This window comes from Ailuropoda melanoleuca, chromosome 6, assembly GCF_002007445.2.
Source record: "Ailuropoda melanoleuca isolate Jingjing chromosome 6, ASM200744v2, whole genome shotgun sequence".
In the NCBI taxonomy this organism is placed as follows: domain Eukaryota; kingdom Metazoa; phylum Chordata; class Mammalia; order Carnivora; family Ursidae; genus Ailuropoda; species Ailuropoda melanoleuca.
In genome coordinates, this window is record NC_048223.1 from 37,743,121 (window position 1) to 37,768,648 (window position 25,528).

At 49.1% G+C, this 25,528-nt stretch overlaps 1 protein-coding gene across 1 annotated transcript in view; it reads right to left on the minus strand.

Moving 5' to 3' along the window:
• ITGA9 (integrin subunit alpha 9) overlaps nucleotides 1-25,528 on the minus strand; it is a 332,075-nt gene that overhangs the window by 262,986 nt on the left and 43,561 nt on the right. Inside the window, exons 8-13 of the mRNA XM_034662244.1 lie at nucleotides 23,367-23,504; nucleotides 20,688-20,793; nucleotides 19,421-19,515; nucleotides 15,206-15,296; nucleotides 12,428-12,473; nucleotides 5,662-5,816 (exon numbers count right to left, since the gene is read on the minus strand). Coding sequence (XP_034518135.1) covers nucleotides 5,662-5,816; nucleotides 12,428-12,473; nucleotides 15,206-15,296; nucleotides 19,421-19,515; nucleotides 20,688-20,793; nucleotides 23,367-23,504 — 631 coding nt within the window. The remainder of the gene's footprint in view (nucleotides 1-5,661; nucleotides 5,817-12,427; nucleotides 12,474-15,205; nucleotides 15,297-19,420; nucleotides 19,516-20,687; nucleotides 20,794-23,366; nucleotides 23,505-25,528) is intronic.

The window sequence follows — 25,528 nt, forward strand, 5'->3', positions numbered from 1 at the left end:
CTGCTTAATGCTTTTCCTTGATTTAAAATTTACTTTGACATTTTAAATCACACAAAAAGAAGTCGGTTCCATATCACACACTCTCTTCGAGAAGAAAGCCACCAGGAGACTCCTGGGGAAGCCCAGCCTGAGTGAGGATGGTGTCAGAGTTGTCAGGCAGCAAGAAGTGCAGACCACTCTGGAGCCCTGAGTTCAACTGGCAGTTTTAAACAGTACCTGCCCCAAGAGCGTCTGAAAGGGAGCCCCTGAGAAGCGGAAGAGATGCCAGAGGAGCAGCCAATCAGCTGGTATGCTCCAGCAGCCTGGTCCCGTGGGAGGGGGGCTGCCCCTAATGCAAGCCAGGCTAACCAGCCCCCGTCCCGGGGAGGGGGCTGGTTCTGATTAGCGCCTACTCCCACCGCACAGGCCACAGCTTCAGGTTTTCCTTCTGGCAGCTTGTGTCCATGCCATGTCGAATGATGTCATGTTGATGGAAAAGCTGACCAGCCCCAAATCATGTTGCAGCCTCCTCCTTCCCCTGCCCCCAGCTGGTTCCCAAGGGCCCCCCATACTGGCCTAGGCCAGGAGGGAACCAGCTGTCTTGCATCAACTCAGCTCTGGTCAGTCCCAGCAAGTTTTTGATTCATTCCCATTCTCCATCACAACATGATTTCAGCTGTGAAATTCTATGAATAAATCCTCCTTCCAGACTTACTGAGCTTCCCTTAGAGTCTCCCAAGAGAAGGGGGGACAAAGGGTATTTCCCCCTTTACTAGCTCTCCTAAGCTTGCTCCCCACCCCACAAAGGAACAAGGTGGTAATTATTAGACTAGGTTACCCCATACCTCATATAACATGGATCTGCCTCATTATCCCATCTCCATGCTTCTCAAGAGACAACAAGGAGCTCAGAGAATGTTCTGTGTGTGTAAATGCTCTCTGGAGTAGAAACGTACCCACCCCCCCAAAGCCAGAGAAAGGGTCTGGGGACAAGTAGCCTGGTTTTGACCCTACTCCAGCTACTGGCTTGGATGACCTGTGCCATCTCTCAGGACCTGGGTTCCACTGCTTATCCCGAGGCAGGGAGGCACCCCTGCTTGCTCACGGCTCCGAGAGCCATGGAAATAAGAGGTGCCAGATCAGAGCACAAAACACAACCATTTAGGGCTCATCCCTCCCTGGTTTTCATTTAGCACTCTGGTGAGAGTCCAGAATTGCTGGCTCGATCCCTAGCCTCCAGAGACTGACGAGCACATTTAGGCTGTAGCCTGGCCAGGAAGTAGGTAGAGGCTCAGCCCCGAGAGTAAGGGGCAGAACGCTTCCAGGCACAGCATTCACCACCCTTACTTATGGCTCCGAGGAGTCACAAGCTGCCTTCCAGGCCAAGAATGAAGTGATTAATAAGACTTGGGATGGGCAGAACTCTTGTTTTAAACTGCTTGGTGAAATGGGCTATAAATCTGTTCTTTGAACCCCTGCAGCTGGACGAGTGCCTGCACCCCAGCACGGAAAGGAGGGCCTACCACACAAAGGGGCCCCGACACATCCAGAAGGGGGAGCGAAGGAGCATGGGCTGTTTTCATCGGCCTCCCTCCCTGCAGAATGCAAGCTCCCTGAGGGCCAGGGCTTTGTCTGGCCTGGCCTCTGCTCTGCGCCCAGGGAGCACATAGTCCCGCACTCTTAAGAATTTAATAGCTATTTGTTGGTTAATGACCCAGCAGGTGCTTCAGCAGTTCCGTGTCACTGGCTACTTGCTGGACTGGATTATGAAGCTGTTGTCTCTCAGCTCCCAGCCCACCCTGCTCTGCAAGGCTGGGTCTGGCACTCTGCACACCTCATTTCTGCTTTGCCAGGGGTTCTGTGGGGGGCTCAACCCAGATAGACAGCTTGAGGGAGGCTGGGGGAGGGAGAAGGGACTGCATCTTCCTGCCTGCTTCCTATTCCTATCATCTTATCCCAGCAACAGTCTTCCCCGGCAGCTAGTTCCAACAGTTTCAGTTTTTTTCCCACTGCACCCTTCAGAGACACCGGCAGCACTAGCTACTGCCCCCTCCCCCAAGGCTGAGGTGCCAGGTCCACAGGGTCCCTTCTCCAAGTTTCTAGGTTCTGATTACCCCAAGTGTGACCTTTTCCCTTTGTCCGCTTGACCAGGGGTTCTCAGGTCTCAGCCACCCAGAGACTTGCTGAAGGGCAGGTTGCTGGGCCCCCCCCTCAGGGTCTGATTCGGTTAGAATGCACATTTCTAACATTCCCACATGCTGCTGCTTGCAGCTGGACTGGGGACCATGCTTTGAGACCCCCTGGTGCCAATCCAGAAGTGGGGGCTACTTCCGGCAGTGACTACCAGGTCCTCTGTGACCTGCTTTCCCAATTCCCAATGTTAAATTCTGTCAAAATAACTGGTTTCTGTCTTCCTAACTGGATCCTGCCATTCCAGGGGCCAAGGCAGAGTCACCCCTTACAGAGAATTTCTGGAGTTCCCACGGTCCTGCCAGAGGCCACAGCTGCCCCTCCAGTGGCTTGGCAAATCAGCTGGCCCTGAACACCCCTGAGACCAAGTGGGAGCTGTGGTTTTCCAGTGCTAAAGCAGCAAATGAAGAGGAGAATGGAGTGCCTTCCCCACCAGGTCCTACAGGACAGAAGAAACCAAAGCAGCCAGACTGTAAGTAACATGATACGCCTATGGCTCCCCAAATCTTCCCCGGGGAGGTCCTGGGGCTCAAGATGCCAGCAGACAAAAAATGCTTCTGACAGCTGTTCAGAGGTACCCAGCACACCACTGGTGCTCCCTGATTGCACGGTGCCAGCCACACCGTGCCAGGGCAGCCATTCTACGGACACAAGTCAGCCCTGGGTATGCAGGCCCTGAGAGGGGCCTGGAAGGTCTGCCCAAGGCGGACATGCATTTGCCAGGCATTCCGTGGCCAAACCCACCAGCACCAGGGCCTCTCTGCAGCTGCCAGCAGTGGAAGAGAGGGAGGCTCATCACTAGAGCCCTGGCCTTGGGTTCCCAACACAGACGACTGGGCAATGACGCCAAGCCCGGGAGACAGCAGAGGCTGGCGGTGCCCCCACCCTCTACTACCTGGAGACCAGGGACCTGATCTTCCTGACCACGCAGAGCCAAGCACTGCCTTCTGTGCGGGACCCCAGTGATACCCCACCCCAGCTGGACCCCCACAAGCTACCTGCCACTTCCCTGATTTCTATCACATTTCCATAATGGCTGCCCATTTTCCCCTCCTCAAGTCTCTCCACAGCCCACTGCCAGCTCACGTTATACTAGATTTCTGCAAAGATGGAGATCTAGCACCTTTCCCTCAATGCCAGGGGAGGACAAAGAAAAACAGGATGGATAATTTTCTGCATTGCCCCACTGATACCAAAATTCTCCAGTTATCATGATCTTTAAGCCTCAATCTTAAATGTGGAGAAATGCCGCTTAGACTGTAAAGGGATGTCTGAATGCAGTGAGGGAGCGCACTGCCACTCAGAGTCCGCCCCCTGCACATGGGCAGCAGCCCGCCTGCTCCACACTGCCCACTAGGGGCGGTACCGTGTGCTACCCAACTGCCTGTTTCTCCTGCTATTCCCCAACTCTTCAGGGGTCATGGTTAATCCTAGACTTCATTATAATTCTGCCTAGAGGTCAATGAAAGCGGCCCCAGTGACTGGGGCCCAGAAGGCCCACTGGTGGGGAGCAGCTTGAGAAGACACCCACATCTTCTCCTGGCTCAGCCCACAAACCTTCTTGTCAGAGTTCACTCAACCACCTGACTTGGGCTCTGAAATCCCTCTTGCTCCAAAATCGCACCTTGGGTTTCTTCTTCTCTGTTGCTGCAACACCAAATTACCTTCATTACCACCACAGTGATGTCATTAAAGAGCCTGGAAGTTGTGGACACCACTTCAGGATCAAAATAATAGAAACTCTGTAATTCCCATTCGAGGCTCCATGAGGATATGCTTGGCACATGCAGGCACACAATAAACATTTGTCACATGAACACACATGAACTATTAATCACTTGCTTAGAGTTCTAGAATAGTTCTGCTTATTTTTATGCACACCAACGTAAACCTTCAACTCAACAATTCTTTTATAATGTTTCTTAATGGAGTCCAACTACATCATGAGTTGGTATTTGATAGAAGACATACCATCTAATTAGCCAGAGAACACAGGAGTCCTAGGACCAATAGAAAAACATTTTTCCCTAGAGACTGAGGTCTTAAAGTAATTGGGGAGGAGAGGAGAAATAGTTTTTGGAAAGCAAAACTAAGTATCATCAAACCAGGATTCAACTGCTGGCTTCACCAGTAGCTATGTGATTCTGAGCAAATATTTTCCTAGCCGAGAATGATCTTTTTCTCACTGTGCTCTATATAAAACGTTTGTTAATCCTTTCTCACCAACCACGTTCTGAGTTCATGGTATGTTTACATTCAGTTTTGAAATTTCTAACTTCTTGTAAAAGAAATCTCTATGAACAAGTTCAAGGTTTGATTGTTGAACTTACTCAATCCACCTGAAGATCAAGATAAAGTATCAATGAGACCGTTAGCCTAAAAGGATTAGCACACTGTTAAATAACGTACAGCATTCAAGGTGCAGCTGAGAACTGGAGCAGCGCACGCACATGTGCGTGCGCACACACACACACGCCCTCCAGAGCAGTGCTTCTCGAACATAAATGTGCACACGGACCCTGTGGGATCTTGTTAAAATGCAGATTCTGATTCTGAGACCCAGAGTGAGGCCTGAGATTCTGCATTTCTCACAAGCTCCTGGAGGATGCTGGTACCGCTGGGTCCAGGGACCACACTGTGAATAGGGAAAGGAGACACTTGACTCTAAGAATGTCTAAGAAAAGCAGTATCCAGGTCCTTATTGTTTTGTGGGGTTTTTTCTATTTTCCTAGAATTCTATTTTCTATTATTAAGTCATCTTTTCAAGTAAAAACAAAGCGCCTATTAATCTGCACGAGTGTTCCGGATTCATTTCCTTCAGGTGACCACACACTCGGAACTCTACTCCACACTGATCCTATCCTATCCCAGGGACTGGATCTCCGGAGTTGGGCTGACAAGTTGGCTTTCCCCGACCACAGAAACAGCAGGGCCGGCTGTCTCTTTTCAATTATCTGAGGCTGACACAGCAGCTTCCCCTCTTTTGTAAGTCTAAGCCTTCGTAACCCTCAGCATCCCAATCCTACCATCCATCCCTGGTGTCAGATTCCACAGGAAAGGGCTTAAGGCCCTGACGTCTGGCTGGTGCCACTGGCTCAGGGGACGCCTTCAACGACCCACCACTTCTTTTCTCTAATCGAATGGAATGTTTGGAAGAGCCAGGCTCCAGTCACTACCTTTCCACAAGTCCCACTGGCCTGTGACACCTGTGGGGCCCAGTGAGGTTTCAGTCTGGTCACACACTTGGGGAAAGGATGCTTGGGGTCAAATATTATTTGTTCTAGAGCTGGAGGTTATGTTAAATTGGGAAACTGTGGGAAGCAGAAAAAGAGCATGCACTGCAGAGGGAGGGTGTCTGGCCTGTGCGTCTGCTGCCTGCAAAACCAGCCAGAATGCACAGTGAGAGCAAAGGATCCAGAACAATCCCTCAGCGGCCACAATCCCACTCCAGCTAAGATGGCCATCCCAAGCCCTAACTCAGTGGCTCATTACCAATCTCTCCTGGGACGTGTTTGCCATGGAAGCTGAAGCAGGCGGTGACGTTCAGGCAGTTCACAGGCTGCAGCCCGTCGTGACACTGAGGCGCCGTGATGTTGATGGAGGCTGGGAGGAAGATGGAGACATCCACCGTGATGACCGGTCTCGCCCTGCACGTCAAGAGAGGTAGGTGACTTAGTCGTGCTCCCAGAACCAAACAAGAACTAACCCAGCAAGAGAAATCCTAGGCCTTCAGCCCAGCATTTAATTAAAGCATGAAATAACCCGTGAGAGAAGGGCCAATGTGCCCTGTAAATACTTTTTCATGGTTTTAGAAGCGACTTATTTCCTAATAAATTAATGGTTAGCTTCCCAATAATAAAGGCAAATAAGTTGTTAATAAAACACATCACATCTGGCTGAAGCCATAAATGAACCACCAGATGTTGGGTGATTATTTAAAATTTCACCAATTAAGTTCCGATTTCCATTTTATTAGGAAGATAGTAATATATTTAAGAGGAGTTCCTACAGCAGATGCCAGGACTCGGGAAATAGATGTACCATCGGGAATTCCCCCAAAGCATTTACTGTCTCTGTAAGCAGGAACTGCAGAGTTCCAGTTGCATCCAGTGGGTCAAACCTCCCCCTTCGTTTACTCCCCTCAATTCAATAAGTATTTTTCTAAAAGAACTTGATTAACAGAGTCCCAGCTGATAACAGCAAAGCACTTCAGAGCTGAAGAAATCAACCCACCTGGCCTCAGGAGCAAGTGAAACCCTATAAACATCTGCATCCTTATCACCAACATGGACCACCACCACCACCACCACCCACCCTGTGCTGGAAAGATGCACTGCATCCCTGTTGCACCTTCCATAGATCCCCAGGGTTGGCTGACAAAAGCTGACAGTGACTCAGGCCATTCTGCTCTCAGTGCAAACACCTGTTCAGGGACAGTTCACCAAAGCTGTGGCTTAACCTTCTCCCCTCCAGGCCTCACAAAGAGACCCTTTTACATCTCAGGAGCCCCGGCCTTCATGCCACTGGGGTGATATAACAAGATTAAGGGGCATTAGTGGCTTGAGAACAATGACCTCCCTTGTGTACAATGACCTCACAGAGTGCCCACGGTGACAAGACAGATGGGGAAAAGAAACACAACTCTCAGAAAAGAAAGTATTAAGGAAAACCTCAGGGAAAGAGGGAAGGAAGGAGGAGACATGTGGCCCAGGGGGCGGGGGTGAGGCATTTTCACTGCTGCCACCACTGCCATGGATATGGGTCAAGACCGGGAGAGTTGTGACAAGTACAAGGGAATGGTAAGTCTCCCAGAGAAAATCCAGCTGTGAGGCCAACAGATGTCAGACAACAGTGCCTGAAAGAAATCCAAGGTCCCGGCCTTCCAACTTTCTTAGAAGATGCTATAACTCACACAAAAAACAAATACCCTGCTCCTGGAGCCTTTCCACAGCCAGCTTATGTTCCCTCTCCAGGGAGAACTCCCCAAGACCCCTGGCAGTCGGATGCCCCCCTCCACGGCCCCAGCCCTATGTTCATACCTCACCTCACTTACTAATTAAGGTCCTTGTTTATTTTCAAGCCTGCTCCACCAGCCTGCAGGCCCCTCAAAGGCTAGGACCCCAGCAAATTCATCCTGACATCCTCAGGATAGGTGTTCAAAAACCCAGGGTGTTAAATGGGTGCCAGGGATTGAAAACCACGGGAGTGCCCAAAGTTTCACAAAACAGGGAGAGCTGGTCTCCACCCTGCCCAGGGCACATCCTGCCTGGTCACTGCATGGAAGAAAGGCCTCACCGCCCCCAGCATCCCAGGGGCCACGGTATCAGGGAGGCCACCGGGTCCCCGCTCACAGCAGAGCCCTGCAGAGCCAGGCAGGGTGAGCAGGCTGGCAAACTGACGTCGATGGACGCTGTCAACACAGAATCCTCCGAGGTGAGGACAAAGACCTTCAGAAGCACGTCTCACCAACATTAGTCAGATCAGGCCCTTGAACCTGTTTCAAGTCCAAGAATTGTTTTCGGACTAGGGAAAGCCCAGAAATCTTTCCTAAACTCTCTCATCGCTTCCTTTGAACTTCAGTGGCACAGCACCAGGCGCCTATCGCCCTCACACAGCCCTGCCCTCCCCAGCTAATCTGAGAGAGCAACATCAGCAAGGGCAGAGCGGGGACAGCCCACAGTCCTGCCTGCAAAGGTGCAGGCCTCAGTGAGAAAAGCAAAGGGGCACCTAAGGACAGCACCGCAAATGCCTTCAAGACTAGATTTTTAAAAAGCTGGTAGCTAGAATACTTTTTTCTGATGACTCTGACAGTTCAAATCCTGATACAGACGCTCCCTGACTTATGACGGATCGACTTAACGATTTTTCAACCTCATGATGGGGTGACATGCATTTAGTAGAAACCGAATTTCACATTGTGAACGTGGATCTTTCCCCTTCCTGGTGCTATGCAGGATGATTGTGTGGTGACGGTGGCCAGGGGCCACAGCTCCCGGGCTCTGCCACCAATCTCAAGGGTGAACAGCCCCTACACTGACACCCTTTCTGTACCCACATGGCCGTTCTGTTTCTCACTTTAGGCATAGTATTCAATCATTTACATGAGAGAATCAATGGTTCATTATCAAATAGGCTTAGTGTTAGATGATTGTGCCCAACCACAGGCAGATGTAAGTGTTCTGAGCACAGTTAAGGTGCGCCAGGCTAAGCTATGGCGTTCAGGAGGTTAGGGGTAGTAAATGCATTTCCACTTAGGATATTCTCAATTTATGATGGGTTTATCATAACATTAACTCCTCCCTAAGTCAAGGCAGATCTGTACTTCACCTATATTTATTTCCAGGTAAAACCAGTCAGGATGCCCTCTGATGGGGTATCGCTCCCATCACCGCAGCCTTCTGTGGGGGTAGTGCTGCTTGTGGGACAGACACAGGAGGACAGACTGAGAGCCTGGACCCCCCCTGAAGGGCACTCTCCTCCAGGCAGCTAATTAAGGTCTATGTATGCAAAGCCTCTCACAGTTAGGTGCTCCCTTAGTGGCAGCCCAAAGGATTTCCAGCCCGTACGCACTCGGACTCTCTTCCTGAGGATGTGTAAGAATGGGCATGGTGTGTTTCACATGCATGCACACGCGTGGTTTCTTTTTCTGGTCCCACCCAAACTCTGAGGGGACTCAAAGTCTACCTAACTTGCCGGTCGGCTATGCCATGCCTGAGAGGCCCGCCTAGCTTAGCAGGCTGACGTCTCCAGACCTTCTTGTCCACAGTCATTCAGCCACGTCCAGCACCTTATAAACAGATAACACTGCAGATGTCCAGCCTTCCTGGCCCCTCAGACATACTCAGCAGCCCCTCTGCCTGCTCCTCCCTGCCCCTCTCTTAAGAGGCACCAGCTTGCCTTCCCTGCTCCCAGAAGAGACCTGAGGTGGTCACCCTCACCCAGGTTCCATGCTGAACCTTGCCCTGGGCCTGCTCCAATCTTGGGGCCTGGCTCAAAGATGAGGCCTCTGCCACCCACAGCCTATACACCGCAGCCCACCTCCCACTTCTCCCTCAACCTCCATTCATCCTCGTCCCTTTCTCCCTCTGTCTCTTCAGGCCCCAATTCAGGAGTGGGGTCAGGGCAAGGTTTGTATGGATGAGGGTGAAGCCAAAGGTGACCGCCTCTGATTCTTGCAGGACAGGAAAGGACCAGGAGAGCAGGAGAGATTTCAAAGACTCTCAGCCTAATCTCTGAGCTGCCTGGCAATCCCATTTGCTCCTTTGTAGCCAAGCTTCTGGAAAGGAGTCAAACTTCACCATCTGTTTTCTTGCTTCTCCTTCTCTGTCCCACCCACAGTGATCTGACTGCCGCATCCCACTTCTCTCAACCTGCCAGAGCCAAGGGCACCGTTGTCTTCACACCGCCACCTCCACCAGGACTATGTGGCCCTCTCTGCTGGGCTTGATGCAGGCGGGTGCCCTTGACCACAGAACTCCGCCTTATCGTCCTTGTGGCACTGACCACAATCTACAATTATCTCCTTTTTCAAGTTAATAAAACTTCAATGTCACTTGGTTTTCTCATCCATAAAATGGAAATAATAGTAATAATATCTAGGTTATAAAGTTGTTAATAAAACTAAAAATTAAATATGTTTTATTGGGGCACCTGGGTGGCTCAGTCGGGTAAGCATCCGACTCTTGATTTTGGCTCAGGTCATCATCTCAGGGTTGATTCTCTCTTAAGAGTCTCTCTCTCCCTCTTCTTCTGCCCCCCCCCAAATTATGTTCTATCAACAAGAGAACAGAAGAACAAACTACAGTGTATTCAATCAACGGACTACTGCTCAGTAAGTGGAGAAGAACTGAACACCACACAAAAGCACGGATGAATCTCAGACACACTGTACTGAGTGAAAGAGGCCGGAACCAAGAGAGTGTGTACTACATGACTCCACCTATGTGAAATTCTGGAACAGGCAGAACTGATCTTTGGCAATGAAAATCAGACCCGTGGTTGTCCGTCAGGACGGGGCATAACTGGGAAGAGGCAGGAGGAAACTTTCTGGGGTGATGGACATGTTCTTTATCTTAATGGGGACAGCAGCTACACACGCATGCACGCTGCTTAAAACTCAGCCAGCACTATACCTCAATTGGCAGGCTCTACTGTGTGCAAATTACACCTCCACACAAAAAGAAAAAACAAGAACATCCAAAAAGAGTTAAGTATGTGGGAGCCTAAGCAGTGCCTAGCATGTGGGAGGCACTTAGCAAATACTGGTTGTATTAGTTGCTTGTATAACGGTTCTGGAAGGTGCACCCAGGATCCGGCATATAGTTGCACGCCACAGGTCAACAATATTAGCTGAACAAATGAGGGAATGGATCTCGGATCTCTTCGTCCCTCCATACGCCTCCCTCGGCTATCAGGGCCTTCTGCTGACCACCTCGTCCGGGCAGTGCCCTGCAGCCCCTCTCCTAAAGCCTCTTTTCTTGATAAATAGTCCCTGGCATTCTCCCCGAAGGACCCTGCCTCTGTCCCTGAATGATCTCCCCTCACCAGCCTCAGCCTCCACCCCGAGCTGGGGCCTGGGGCTCCTATCTGCCGTGTAACTGCCCACTTTACATCTCCAACCACGTGTGGGCAAAACTCCCAGACAAGGCCACATGTCACCAAGAAGGAGAGAAAAAGAAAAGTCCCTTGGGGCTGAGGTTCACAACTGGAAGCTTATAAAATATAAGAATGATGAAAAAGCAGAATCTAGAGGATATACCTTAAGTCGGATGGTCCCAATTTTAAGAGCAACTGTTTTCAACTGCGAGAGCCGGGGAAGAGAGTTTATTCTAGAGGAATCGTGACGACCCAGAGCAAGCTGCTCAGGACAGCCAAGAGGGGACGAAGGACACCACAAAGGCGGTGGGTAAGCTCAGCTTCTGAAGTGTCACCTCAGTCACTGGAGGCCATGTAAGCTGTTTTACCTGAGAGGAAATGGCCGACCCACAGGACGGGGGGCATGAAGAAAGCAGAGATCTGATCACATGGCAATAGTGAGGTCACCACCCGGGGGACATGCATGCCACCGTCAAATACTGAAGGGCTGCTACGTGCAAGGTATAGGATCAAGAAGCAGAATTTTAAGGAGGCAAATTTAGTGTAAGTTATCTATGAATTGCTAACATTTATTGACCACCTACCTATTCTATGCATTTTGCATGTAGTACTAACTCACAGAATTCTACGGACCCAGTGAGGGACGTACTACTGTTCTCCTGTTTAACCGGTGAGAATCCTGAAAGACGGGCTACCTGACTCACCTGGGGAAACCCACCTCCCAACAGCAGAGTAGAGGTTCGAACCCAGGCCGCCTGGCCCCAGAGTTCAACCACCTAACCGAAGGCGATTCTGCCTCCTTAACAATTTAACATCTTGCATTAGCGGGGGGGTTAACTGGTTTGCTCCAAAGTTACTAAGCTCTCACCCTAGCAGCACGTCATTCAGGGGGAGGCCAGGTGCCTTGCAGCCAGAGACTGCTGAAGGCACTGCTGAATGAGAAGAATCTGGGGTGTGCAACTACATGGCCTCTGGGACCCCTTCCAGCTCTAAGATCCCACTGGCCTATTTTAGAAAGTTCTGCCATCAGGTTATTAACAAAACCTAGGAGCTGGCTCCCACTCCAAAGGGTAATTCTGCCTCCTCTGACTCATACAGACAGAAATACTTGGAGATGGTTCACGGTGGGATGGCAGCCCACAGCCTTTGTAGGAGAGATTCGGGCTGCATGGACTGCATGGGTTCCCGTCCCTCACCTCAGCCTCCACGGGCAAGGAAGTGCGGTCCACAGGGCAGGAGGCTCCCAGCCCCTGGGGATCTGGGGACTGACAAGGTGGGGATGAAGAGCTGGGACAAGGCATTGCTCCAGAGCCCCTGAGGGTCCTGGCACCCGTAGGAAACGATGACATCGTGTACACACATTAATGAAGCAGCTGTTCGGGGCAAAAGGCAAAATCGCTAGGGCTGAAGCCACCCTAAGTCCCAGGGATGTTACCGTCTCAGAGCTGCAAGCCACTTGAGGCCCGCCAGCTGGAAACTCTGCCATAGGGGGTAAGCAGGACAAGAAAAGAAAGGCCGCATGTCCACTTCCCCAGCACCTCCAGGAACAGGACAGAGGGAACAGCTGACTATCGGTGAATAACTCCCCCAACCACCCCCATCACCGAATTCCAGCCCCCACTGTGAAGAATGTAATCCGAGAAGCAAGAGAGCAGCATCTCACCTTAGAAGAACCACGCTGTCAGACATGAAGGCTCCAATAGTTACATCTGAAAATCAGAAGTTTATAGCATTCAGAGACGTGTTAAAGCCCCTCCCAGTCCACCCACCCCCAGCAAGGTCCAAAACCACGGGAGCCCAGCACTGACTTCAGGGGCCCCTGACAGCCCTCCTCTGGGCCATACGATGATCTTGTAAGAGTGAGAGCCACACTGACCCACGTGGCAGCCAATCACCGGGTATGGCTTGGTGAGACCTTGAAATGTGGCTGGTACAAAAACCATGAACTAGCTCAAAAACTTTTATATTGATTAAAATTAATTTCACCTATTTTTTTATCTTTTTTATGTGATTCCTAGAATACATTAAATTATATATGTGGCTCACATTATGTATCTTTTTGGACACCAGTGAATTAGAGAGACAGATACTTAGAACTAAATGAGCTGGAACAAAGCTCTAGGTTCCGCAGAACATGTGAATCATCTCTGCTCCACCCCTCATTCCGTGTGACCTCAGAATCTCTCAGAGTGTCCTTGTCTGTACTGCAGACATAATTATCCCCTGATACTATTTCATAATATTTAAATCAGAAAACATCTATTAAATATTTACTAAACATAATATTAGTTATTAAATATTTTTAAATTTTTAAAATACATGTGACATATGTTAAATCACATATTTAAATCAGAAAATTCATGAAATACGTAGTACACTACAAACCAAGACTCAAGTATTAGCTGGTAATGCTTATTCTCTCTTTCTTTTAAGATTTTATTTACTTATTTGTTAGAGGAAGAGAGAGGGCACGAGCAGGGGGGAGGCAGAGGGAGAAACAGGTTCCCCGCTGAGCAGGGAGCCTGATGCGGAACTCAATCCCAGGACCCTGAGACGATGACCTGAGTCAAAGGCAGACGTTTAAACAAGTGAACAATCCAGGTGTCCCAGTAATGTTTATTCTTAAATAATTTTAATTTATGAAGTATATACTCATCCAATAGCTCTCTGCCTTTCTTCCCTTCGAGTATAAATTCCTTAGTCCTGGGTTCCCATTACCACTTTACAGAAGCAAGCATCTGAATCCAAGAGAGCCTGAATCCCCGTGTCTGTACAATGTCCTCATGAAGGAAAAAGAAACAGCAAATCCATGAATTATAGTGCTGCTAAAATTTCTGCAATTGGGTGTGCTCATTAATTTTGCTGTTTTCCAGGTCTTCTTGAGTTGACTAGATGTTTGAAAATACAAGAACCTGAGGAATTTGTCATTTCTTTTATGAAAAATGTAAGAAGTTCAGGGGCACCTGGGTGGCTCAGTTGGTTAAGCGTCTGCCATCGGCTCAGGTCATGATCTCAGGGTCCTGGGATCAAGTCCCGTATTGGGCTCCCTGCTCGGCAGGGAGTATGCTTCTCCCTCTGCCCCGCCCCTCCATTTGTGTGCTCACTCTCTCTCAAATAAATAAAAATGTAAGAAATCTTAGAAGAAAGAAAAGAAAAATGTAAGAAATTCACATGGATCGTGAAGCGTGAACACACCTGCTCACAGTGCACGAGGTGGCCTCCGGCCAGGCTCCTCAGTGTTCTGTGGCTCAGTACCCTTGTGTATCAAGTGGGGGACACCCCACCTCTACCCGCCTGCTGCACTAACTGTAAGAGCTGTACCGCACGTGGGAGCATTTTGCATATATTAAAGTGCGAACTCAACATCAGGTATTATTTCAGGACAGCCACAAATTACCCAAAACAAGAAGAATTGCTTTCTGTGACCTAGGAAGTCCTATGACAGTCCACAGGAACAAAAACTTCAGCAATGACCCTTTCCTATCCCCGCCTTCTGGCTCCGTAAAGTCACAAGAAATGATCAAAACTGCTCCCTGTAAGAAACTACCAGACACACTGCCCTCATACGGTACCGCACTGGATCTCAGAAGTCCTTCTGGGGCATCTTAAGTGGAAAGAAATACTTCCTCAAGACAGCAAGATGACCTGCATTTTCAGGGAAATGTTTCCTGAATTCCAGGACAATTTCGGATGTTTTCATATTCTCATCTGTCTTTCCTCCCTTCGCCCCACTCTGTCCCCTTCAACCCCAGAAGAACTACCATGTCCCTGCCCAGCCCATTTTCCCTAAACTGGACAACACTTGAGTTTGAGGTGGGAAATGGTACATTTTTATTCAATTAGCCTCAAACACCACGAGGCATTAGTTCACCCTGAAGACAAGGCAGCCAGCCTTGAGCAGGGAAGGTCTGTTTTGTCCATCAGAGAGAGGGCATGGTTTTCTTTTTTGCTCCAAATATTTCAATTTTCTTGCAGGGGTTAGAAGGTGGGAAAGGTGGTGCCCAGCTCCTTTTTCCCCTCTCAAGGGTAAGAAGCCTTGAATATGCTTAAAGATCGAGGAAAACATGAAGTTTTGCTATCATTTTTAACGTGGACAGTGCTTTTTTTTCCTTCGTTAGAAAGAGCTGCCACCACAGAAATCAGTTTTTTTTTCTTTTTCTCTTCTTTTTTTTTCTTTTCTTTCTTTCATTCATTTATTTATTTTTTGTTTCTTTTGAAATCAATCCATCCTTTTGGTGCTTAAAGTCTTCAGAAGAGATCATTCTAAAACCCCACAACAAATTTCAACACCTTAAAATCAAACACCAGGCAAAGCACCCCATTCTATTGTGGGAATTTTCCTCATCCTAAATGTCACCACCGCTTAACCAGACTGTAAATGACTCTACCTCATGCATTTATCTTCGTTTATCTCCTGTGCCTTTAAAGAAAAACAGCTTACCAGGATAGCCATTTCCATCCATATCAATGCCTCCTGATATGGACTGCCCAAACATCCGCAGAACCGGACTTATCTTCCGGCCCAACAGTTTCTGAAACAGATAATAGGGAAATTGAGTCACCAGATAGGAGCACAGTGGTAAATAAGAACCCGTGACTGTTCTACGCAGCTTCCGTTGGACACTCAGTCCCGAAGCTGTGGAAAGAGAAAACTGTAGTCCTAATTTGATCCTGGGGTTTTTAGCACACGGCTGAATACCACACACTCCATTACTGCCCCTTGCCTTAGCGACATGTCATTGTTTAAAAATTTTCCCAAGCTGAGTGTTGGTGAAAAACCCACCTAGACTAGCGTGCTCATGTTTTGACACGCCAGATGAAGTTCACAGTGGATGTTTACTTCCATTTCCAACAGCGGTCCTGTTTTGTTTCCGCACAGGTGGAGCTGGCTGAAATTCTAAGACCATGTTTTCCTTAGGTCTCTCTACCCAAATACGTACCAAACACGGACGCCCCTCTCCTTGGAGGTGCTTGTCAGTCCTTCCCTGGGTGGAAGGGCAATGAGCGTGTCTAGCTGGAAAAGACGGCCACACGGAACTGCCGCTCAGTCAAGCAGACCAGAAGATCTTTAGGCTGTAGGGCTTCACAGACAGGATGAGACTGTCCTATCTAGATAATCTGGAGCTCCATGGTCCTGAACCTTCTATTAACTGCAGGAAATCCTAAAAATCAGCTAAAGCAACCTTCCTCCCTAAAAGGCAGCCCCCCAATCAATCAGTTAGAGCTCACAGCTCTGGGGCGCCTGGGTGGCTCAGTCATTAAGTGCTCAGGGCATGATCCTGGCATTCCGGGATCGAGCCCCACATCAGGCTCCTCCGCTAGAAGCCTGCTTCTTCCTCTCCCACTCCCCGTTTGTGTTTCCTCTCGTCAAATAAATAAATAAAATCTTTAAAAAAAAAAAAAAAAAAAGAGCTCACAGGTCTACCCCCAAGGGGAATCTGTACTTTTATTCATCATGAAGTTCAATCTAGATTAACACATGCTGCCTTGGTTCAGGACTATTTACTGTACTAGCGGCCTTCGTCATTCATCGACATCTGCGTGGCACAGTTCCTCAAAAGATATCAAACTTCCTGAATCAGAAAAGTCCCATCTCCTGGGATCTGACCTGTTCCTTCTTCCCTTTGTTTATACAGTCTCTTTGGGGAGGCTTACCTCCCAATGCCCTCACTGTGGATGATAAGAAAAACGCTTTGTTTTCATGCCATATAGCACAATCCCTATCGGAACCAGGTTTACAGATATCCAGGGGCTCACTTTGGACTCTCTTTCCATATCCTTTTCCTCACTGAGTCATCCTGCAGAGAAGTCATGAGAGTGGGGAGAGGGAGTTTCCATAGGATCGACAGATGGAGACGCCAGGGACCACCCCCCTCCCTGGAGCCCATCACTGAGAATAACCTTCCACTTGCCATCTTCAGTCAAGCCATCCAACAGGAAATGTGCAAGCATCACGGTACAAATCAGAGCACTGTAGCAAACGCTGAAGAAATGTATCTTGCTAACAGGCAGAGCTCCACATCCCACATGGCTCTGTCTAAACAAACATATATGTAGGTCTAGTTCTTAAAAGCCACATTCTGAGGCAGACCAGCTCAGCTCCGTAGTCTAACCATGCTCGCAGCAGCTCACCCTGGGTCTGCATTTCTAAGCTCTGCTGTGGCTGGGACAAGGGGGAAGAGTGAAGGGGTGGTCCATTTGGGGGTGGCGATGCAGGCTTAAGTTATCCCACAGACATCTGCAGGCCATTAGGCCATAAAGCCGGGAAGATAAGTCTGCTCAATGCTAATAACCCTAAATGAAAACCAGGAGCCTTGGAAAACCTCCGCTTGCCCAGGTTTATAGGCAGTGTCCTTACAGCAGGAGAAAGATCACAGGGGCTGCCATGACATGCCCAGGGGGCTTTCAAATTGAGAAAGGCACACACGGATCTTAAAATCAACACTTTTCATGATGAACTCAAGAAAGAGGAATGAGTTAAAGAGTAAAGTGGAGGAACTACAGCCCTGATCTCACAATTTATCCGGCAGAAATAATACCAGTCTGGGCCAAAGAAAAGCGACTCCTTTGCCCAGAGCTGTTTCTTATTTCTTCCTCTGGTTCACCCGCACAATGCCTGCTCTGTCCAGACCCCAGCCCTGAAGAATCTGTCGTTAAAGGATTTTTTTTTTCCTTTTAAATCACTGACCTTATCATATACATATTAGCAGCTTGAAAAAGTATAAGCATAGTTGTTTCTTTCTTTTTTTTTTTTAAAGCACCCCAAACCACTTCTCTTTGTCGAAGCTAAGGAGCCTGCCGGCATGCTGACAGAGGCAGGACGTGTCCAGCTGCTGATCCCTGCTTCCTAGTAGAGACGCTCCATGCTAACCACAAACTCTGTACTTCAGTTCTCTGCAGGGATTCCACCCAGCAACAAAACAAAACACTGGAGGGCTGTGGGAGGAGGGGAAGCAGGGGTCTCTGACAGGTTGCCTCTCTGTGTGATTCGCTTCCAAGGTCCGGGAACAAGTTTCCAGGAGGATGCGTGGAAAGTGACCTCGGCGGCTGCCGGAGGACCAGTCTCCCTGGATGACTTCCCGCTTGTCACATCATGAAGAGGGTCCCTAACTCAGACCGTACAGCCCTCCTGATGTGGATGTGGCCCCCAACCTGCACCCAAAGCCCTCTTCCTCCTACCACATTGGCTGAGTCACCTAAAAGCTTCCTGTCACCATTATTCATTTCTAATGAGAAGAGGGTGGTCCGAGGAGACCCATACCCCTTGGAGTGTGTGTGCTTCAGAGCAAAATAAGTTTCCATATTTCTAAGTTTTCCAGAAACTTCCTCCAATGTGGAGCTGAGGGCGTAGTTATAATAAAAGGTTGGGAGTCAGGCAAAGTTCCAGTGGTCACACTGCCACTTACAAGCCTTTTGCTTGGGCAAATGAAGTCACCTGTCTGGGCTGGAGGCACCTCATAAAGACAAGGTAGATAATCAAGGCACCATCTCACAGGACTATGACAAGGACTAAAGAGAAGAAGAGGGCAGAGCATTCCTCCTCTCTGCCCTCTGCCTTGCGTGGGAGCCACGAAGCTGGGCTGGCCCCAGCAGAGAGGGCGCGGGAAGCTGGTGACAAACCAACCCTCAACCTCTACTCAGCTCACTTGTATCTGCTGCAAGAAGAACAATTATGAATGCATGAATTGAACTTACATTTATGTGCTGGCTCTTAAAATCCACTTGTAAAGTCTGTCTCTTACCTACAGACTTCAGTACCGGAACAGGTTTGGATACTTTCCTAATACTTCATTTTACAGAACACTTATAGGACATTTTACAAGAACACGACTCAGCTGAGAGTTCTGTTTCCTTACAGATAATCAAGATATGAGGCCAGCTGCTTCATGGTGAGAAATAGAAGCATGAGTAGGACGTGGTAAGCACATAAGAAGTGCTCAACAGATCAATATTTGCTGATTGGAAAGTTCTCAACTTGTGCTCAGTCCCTTTCTGTCACTGACCCACTCACTGGGAGAATGACACAGGCCTGTGCCACTCCAGACAGAGACATCCACAAATATCCTGATGGTGCTTCTGTCAAGAAAGTGACTTCCTTTTTCCCATGGGCTGGGCTTCACACCATCAGCAAGATTGAACACCAAGCTGATACGGCAAAAAACAGAACTCTCCACTTCCACGTTCCCAAGTCTGGGGCTCAAGGCCAGAGCTTTGACCAGCCCCTCACTGCAACGCCAATTGCAGCAATCAGCCCCGTGACAGCTTTCAAGCCCCTCCTCCACGGACCGCTGTCTCTCTAAATTATATTTTACAACATATTCCTTTGGCTTGCACAGATGTTTGACAAAGGAGTAACTAAAAAAATAAAACCTCTTCTTCTTCAAGAGATAACTCTAACTGTGGGGAAGGGTGTGGATGTAATCCTTCACAGGCAGGATGCACCCCTGACTGGGAGCAAACCGGGGAGTCTCAGAACGTGTTTTTGTACTTAATAAGCAATACCAATGGTCTCTTTCACTGGAGGGCGGGAAGGTTGAAGGTAGAAACCATGTTGTGTTTTCCTCTGTACCCCAGGGTGTGGTACAGACTAAAGGTTCCCTACGTGTCTGTCGGATGAATGTATGGGCAGTTACCATGTCATTCTCACAGCAATTACCATTGAGTACTGAGGGACAATCCCGCCAGCATCGCCATGATAGATATAGACAGCCCCAGAGAAGTCGTCCTCCTTGGGTGCGCCGATGGCCACATCTGAGGGGAGAAAAACAGCTATGGGTTAGAAAGCCATATGGAGTAATATAAGGAGTTTTCCTAATTCCTGCCATCAACTGGGTCCCTCCATACCAGAAATTTCTTGGTCGTTGGTTGTTCAGGCATTAAGCTAGACACACAATCTCTTAGCAGGGGGGGAAAAAGGGGGTAGAAAGAAAATTATTGAAGCTGAGAAGGGTTTAGTTCCAGAAAACTTCCTACCTCATCCTCACAGAAAAAAGTCATTGACCCATCCAATAAAAGAAATGCAAATATAAACCACCCACCCGAATTTCTGTCAGGGGAATTCCATAAACTATGGTTATTGCATAACTGAGAAAGTCGATTCTGTTCCTGGAGAAGGGACTTAAGAAAATGGCATTCACTTCCCAAAAAAACATCATTACCCTCACAAATTGACAGCCCCTGGAACAAAGCCGAGATCTTCCTGACTTTCTTCCCTTTGCTTCTAACAAAATTCATGAGTTTGCAGAAGTGAGGTCGAGGGTGAGGGGCAGTGCTCACATGACCTCAAGCCAGGATCCTCTCTGGCCAGGAGTGTGAGGGTATCAAAGGAGCCTGGATGTCTGGCCTGAGGCAAGAGCTGCCCCCCAGCCTGTCCTCCACCTCAGCCGTCCCCCTAGTGACATGGCTCCTACAGGTCCTGATGTCCGTCTACTGCGTATACAGTAAGAGGAGGTGGCACTGAACAGACCAGAGAGAGGAGCCAAGAGACTGTGAAGGAATCTGCAGTGCAGCTAGAACTTGACATCAGGTACATACAGCCCCACCCGCTCAGCGGGGACATATTCAAGTCCATCTGCTTGCTGTCTCTCTCAGGGCTGAAAAGGTCTAAGTCCCTCCTCACTCATTGTACGAACAACCGCTGGGGGCGGGAGGGAGCTGGTTCAAACAAGTCTGCAACAAGCAGCCCCAGTGGCCCAGCCCTAGGTTCCTTCGCACGGCAGACAGACAGCCAAGAGGTCGGGGCTGCTGAGACGGTAGCACGCGAAGCAAAAGCACAGTGCGCTCTGAGCCCAGCCCTGAATGTCTGTACCGAGAACATCTCCTCTGAGGGCTCCCCTCCCTGCAGGAGCCTTCCAAGTGGGCAGGCGGATCCAGGAACACCTGGTGCCAGGGCGAAGCCAGAGGGCAGGTGCGAGGTCACTGACCTGGGAACCCATCATCATCAAGGTCGCCTAGGCTGGCGATGCTCTCTCCAAAGTGTGCGTTGTAGGCACCATCACCGCTCAGGGCCAGCTGCTCCTCGAGGGCTCCCTGGGAAACAGGATGGAGGAAAAAATGGAAAACAAAACAAAACCAGAACCAAAAAAGCCCCAATAAAACTAAAGCTCTGACTGCCTCGTCCGGAGCACACCCATCGACAGGAAACACCTGGGCAGAATCACGGTCACCCAAGCTTCTCTCTCCTGCTGGCAAAACGAGTCCCTTTCACCTGTGCAGCAGGAGGGCCTCCCACAGCCTGAGATGCCTTCTAGAGGGAAGAGGCTTCTCATGTTGGCCAGTGACTCCATCTCTCCCTTGTCCTGACACTCCATAAACCTACCTACCTACACACCTGTCACCACAAAATCCTCTCAGCTGCCCCTACCTTTTGTGCCCCGAAGTGGTTTTACGTGGGCGTGCATATTTCTATTTCTTCTCTCCTGTCCCACTTAGTACAAGTTTACAGAGCTGCTCTGCAAGGTGTATGTGGTCAATAATCTTGACAGAGTCATGGTTCAGAAAACCCAACACCCAGTAGAGTTCTTGGCCAGGGAAGGGGTGGGGATGCACAAAACTGTGCCCCGTATCGTGTGGCTCAGATTTGGATTTCTTGAGCAAACACCACCCAACAGAGGGAGGGGATCAACGGTGTGTGGTGGCAGTAAAAGCCATCTGAGGATAGCCACTCTACCCCAAATCACTGACATGTCAGTATCAGACTATTAAAATACAATCTGAGATTTTGAGGCATAAGAACATCTAAACATGCCCCAGGGTAGAGGTATTCTGGACCCACTGCACACCCACACGCCATCCCAGGGAGGGTCTGGCTTTAGACTGGACCTTATGATTCTCCCCACTTTACAGATGAGGAAACTGAGCCACTAATTTTAAGCTATTTGTCCACATTGCACAGGCTAGTGAGTGGAAAAAGCAAGATCCAGGTCCATTTAACTCCAAAGTCGTCATTTTTCCACTCCTCTGCACTGCTTCATAATCATTAATCAGACAGGGCGAGGTTCAACAGATGGAATGCCCTGGTACTCAGGGTAGCCACACGGCACTAAGATACGTTGGTTGGGGGTTGGAGTGCGTGGGCACAGTGTGTCTGGGGGAATTCCCCTGCTCCCAGAATCCACACCCTGATTTAGACACACTGTCGAGCTATTGTGCTGGTCACCTTACTGCCTGACAATTTCATACCTACACGAATGTTTCATTCTCCTACCAATATAGTAGCTGGTGGCTGCTGAACATCACTGTTCTCATCTCCGTAATGACCACCTCATTTCTCCCCACACCTGCCTGTCCCTTTCCCTGGGATAACAACGGGGATACACATGCCAGGCATCACTGCAACAGGTACCAGGAAGTACGTTTGCTCCCAGGTTTTAGATCCACTTTCTCAGAGTCTGCAAGCATCCAAGAAAGCCCAAGGCTCTAACGTTCCCTGGCTCCTCTTCAAATGGCTTTGTTTCTTTGTGACATCTGCCCACCTAGAGTTAAACACCACTGTCCCCTCCAACTGGATGAGTTATCAAACTAGGATAACTAGCATCTTCATCACTGCTTAAAAGTACACTTTTTTTTATTTTTACTATGGAAGTATTACATTCTTGCTCTTTGGATAAAGATAAAACTAAAAATCTACCCAAGCCTTACCACCCACTGAGATCTGTTATGAACATTCTCCATGTATTTTGTATATTTTTAAAGGTTCTTTGTACAGGCAGTTTTTATCCTGCTTTTCACTGATTACCTCATAAGCGTTTTCTCGTGCTTGGTGACAAAACTGATGCATTTAACTCTCATTGGACGTTCTTAATTCTAGATGCTGAATAGATTCTGCTTTCTCATCGTCTCCCGCCCCATTGGTGCATTTCTCCCCGACCCCCCGCGCGCGTCCCCATCCCCTCACTGAGCTGCAGAGGGGCAGAGGCATCTTCCTGATGCCATCACACCCCTTTCACGGTTCTGCAGGATAAGGGAAATCGTGATCACGGCCCTCGGCCACTGCACTGGCCCCCACCCAACCCCCAGAACTAAGTGGTCCTGCTGCCCCAGGCCTCAACCCACTTGCCCAGCTCCAAGCCCACCCCCGCCTGTTGCCTAACTCCTACTCCTTCAAGACTCTCCCCAGCCATGGCGCCCTCCAGGAGGCTGCTTGACTGCCCTGGGCACGCTGTGTACATACTTCCAGGCAGGCAGCACAACTCCCAGGGAGCCAGCTGGCCTGGGTTCAAATTCCAGCCCACTGCTTCTAGCTATGTGCCGCAGGCCTCATTTTTTTTATCTGAAAAACAGGGAGCCCCAATACCATGTGCACATTACGTGGAAATCATTTACTAGAAAATAGGAGGAACAATTTCAGGTACAGAATAAACACTCAAAATCAAACAAGAGACATTACGATTTTTCTCAACCGCTATATGTCTGCAGTGACAACACTGTGTCCGGCTTTTCATTAATGGCATGCTGAGCTTTCTGAAGGTAGGAAGCATGTCCTTTCACCTCCTCTGGGTAATGCAGCCCAGCGCATGGCCCAGCGTGGCGTCGGGTCGCCCCTCGCTGGACAGATGTCCCTCTCCCACACCCGTCGGCCTGGTACCCAGCAGTGTACTCACATTTCCTCTGTTGATGTAGACGGTGACCTGCCCCTCATCCCTGATCTCAGAGAACATGGGGGCCCCCACCAGCAGGTCAGAGAGGCCATCCGCGTTCAGGTCAACTGCGCATAAGGAGGAGCCGAAGTAAGAGCCCATCTGCAACCAAGTTGAGTTGCAACAAAGCGTTCAGTGTCTGCCCTCACACAGGAGGCCCTCACTTTCCTCTAGCCCACTGCTTTAGAAACTCCTGCCCCCAAGCCTCTCAGAGGCTGTGAAGGCTGTGCTGCCCCATAAGCAAGAAGGCCTGGGCCAGTGGTGAAATGCCTGTGCACATGAGACCAAAGCTAACTGGCTCAGAGTCTCCCTCCTTGGAGTCCTACCAAGGGGGAAACAAGTGGACCAACCCCAGGAGAATAAGGTATGGTTTTTAAAAACACAAGCCAAGGTTACAAAACAGGTTGCAACCACAGTAAAAGTGCCTCCTATAACAGACATTTGACAGGGCTAACGAAGTAAGAATATGAAATTTCATAACACAAGGCAAGCATGAAAATAAATGCTACATGGAGAAATAGATTACCCTCTCCCAGGCCTGCGCAGAGCTAAAGCTAACCAGGAAGGCATGAACTCAAGTGACAGGAAAAGGCACTATGACTATGTAACAGGTAAGGGAACACGGCCAGGTTCCACTGGCTCTTCTTGAATCAGAGCTTAATCCAATGCCTATTATCATAAATCAGGGGTCCCAAACCCAAATGCTAATGGGATCCAGGCAGGTGACAGAACAGGTATAAGAAAAAAACAAGTAACACTGTAAGTATGCTCACAGGTAGCAAGTGATGCTTGGCTTCAGTGTCTAACAAGCAATAGGGAGTGGTAGGGACTGTGGCAAACTGGAACTCACAGAGCCAGCTACCGGAGCCGCTCCTACCCAGCCGCAGTCCACTGCTGCCATGAGTGAGGCTGACTCAGGGACACCAACCTTCCAGCTTTTCAAGAGAAGCCAAAATCTAAAATTTTATTTGAGATGCCTCTTTCTAAAATGCAAGCAACTCATTCACAATAAAAACGAAGAAACAAATACAGCAGGCAGGCCAAACAAAAAGTTTTACAGGCTGAATCCTTCCCAAAGGCTGCCAGTTTGCAACCTCTGTTGGAAAGGGAAAAAAAAAAAAAAGGCCATTCTTCCATTCTTTTAAAATAAATGTTTTCAGATAAAAGGGGTCTGGTTCTGCTGATGGGAACAAGTGTTTTCTTTCGGAGCTGGTGTTTGCTGGCGGCTGCCCCAGGGAGTGTGAGAGCAGTGGAGGGCACTCCGGTCCATTTCCTGCAGTGAACCAGGGGACAGGAGCCCCTCCCCAGTCACACGCCACTTGTGCTCAATGTACCCCACCCTGCCACCACCCATTCCCAAAGGAGAAAGGTGTGAGCAACGCTTGGATTCACAGCAGAGACCAAGTTGCCAGTCACTAATTTAGTGGTCTTGCCAATCTATCTGGACTTTAGTAAAACAAACAAACAAGCTGGTGAGACCCGCACAAGGCCCCGAGAACCAAAGCTGCTGGCTGTTCTCTCTGGCTGAGCCCCAGGAGAACTATTTGTTTCATTCCAATGGGCTATTTAACTTGGCATCTTCATTGGTGTTCAATCAGAAATCCCTGAACGTGAAGTTTCCTAAGTTTTGACATACAAACACTTCAGATACCCCGCTAACGCAATAAACTCCTATATGAGGCAATGACACGCTCTGTGTGTGTGTGTGTGTGTGTGTGTGTGTGTGTGTGTGTGTGTGGAGGGGTGTTCCTTGATCAGAGTTCTCCCATCAGCCTAGAAATGCAGGGACGTGTGTCTATGTTCACATCTGGATTGTGCACATACTGATGATTTCTTAGATATACTCTATGAAGGATGTCAGCCACCAAAAACTGGAACTTTTGGGTTTTGCTGTTTTGTTTTTCTTACGGTAAGGCCAAGGGACAGGTCTACCTGACCAAATTCTGGCCGAACAAAAGCAGAAGTGGACCAGTGGTGGACTGAGTCAGATCCCTCCCGTGTGTGTGGCTCCGGACAAAGGGGTAAAGCTACAGACATCCTTTGAAAGCCTGGGGTCATGTCCTTTCCCTCTGAAATAATGGAGAAGTCAGAGAGACTAGAATTTCCCATTTCTTCTGGCAAAAAGC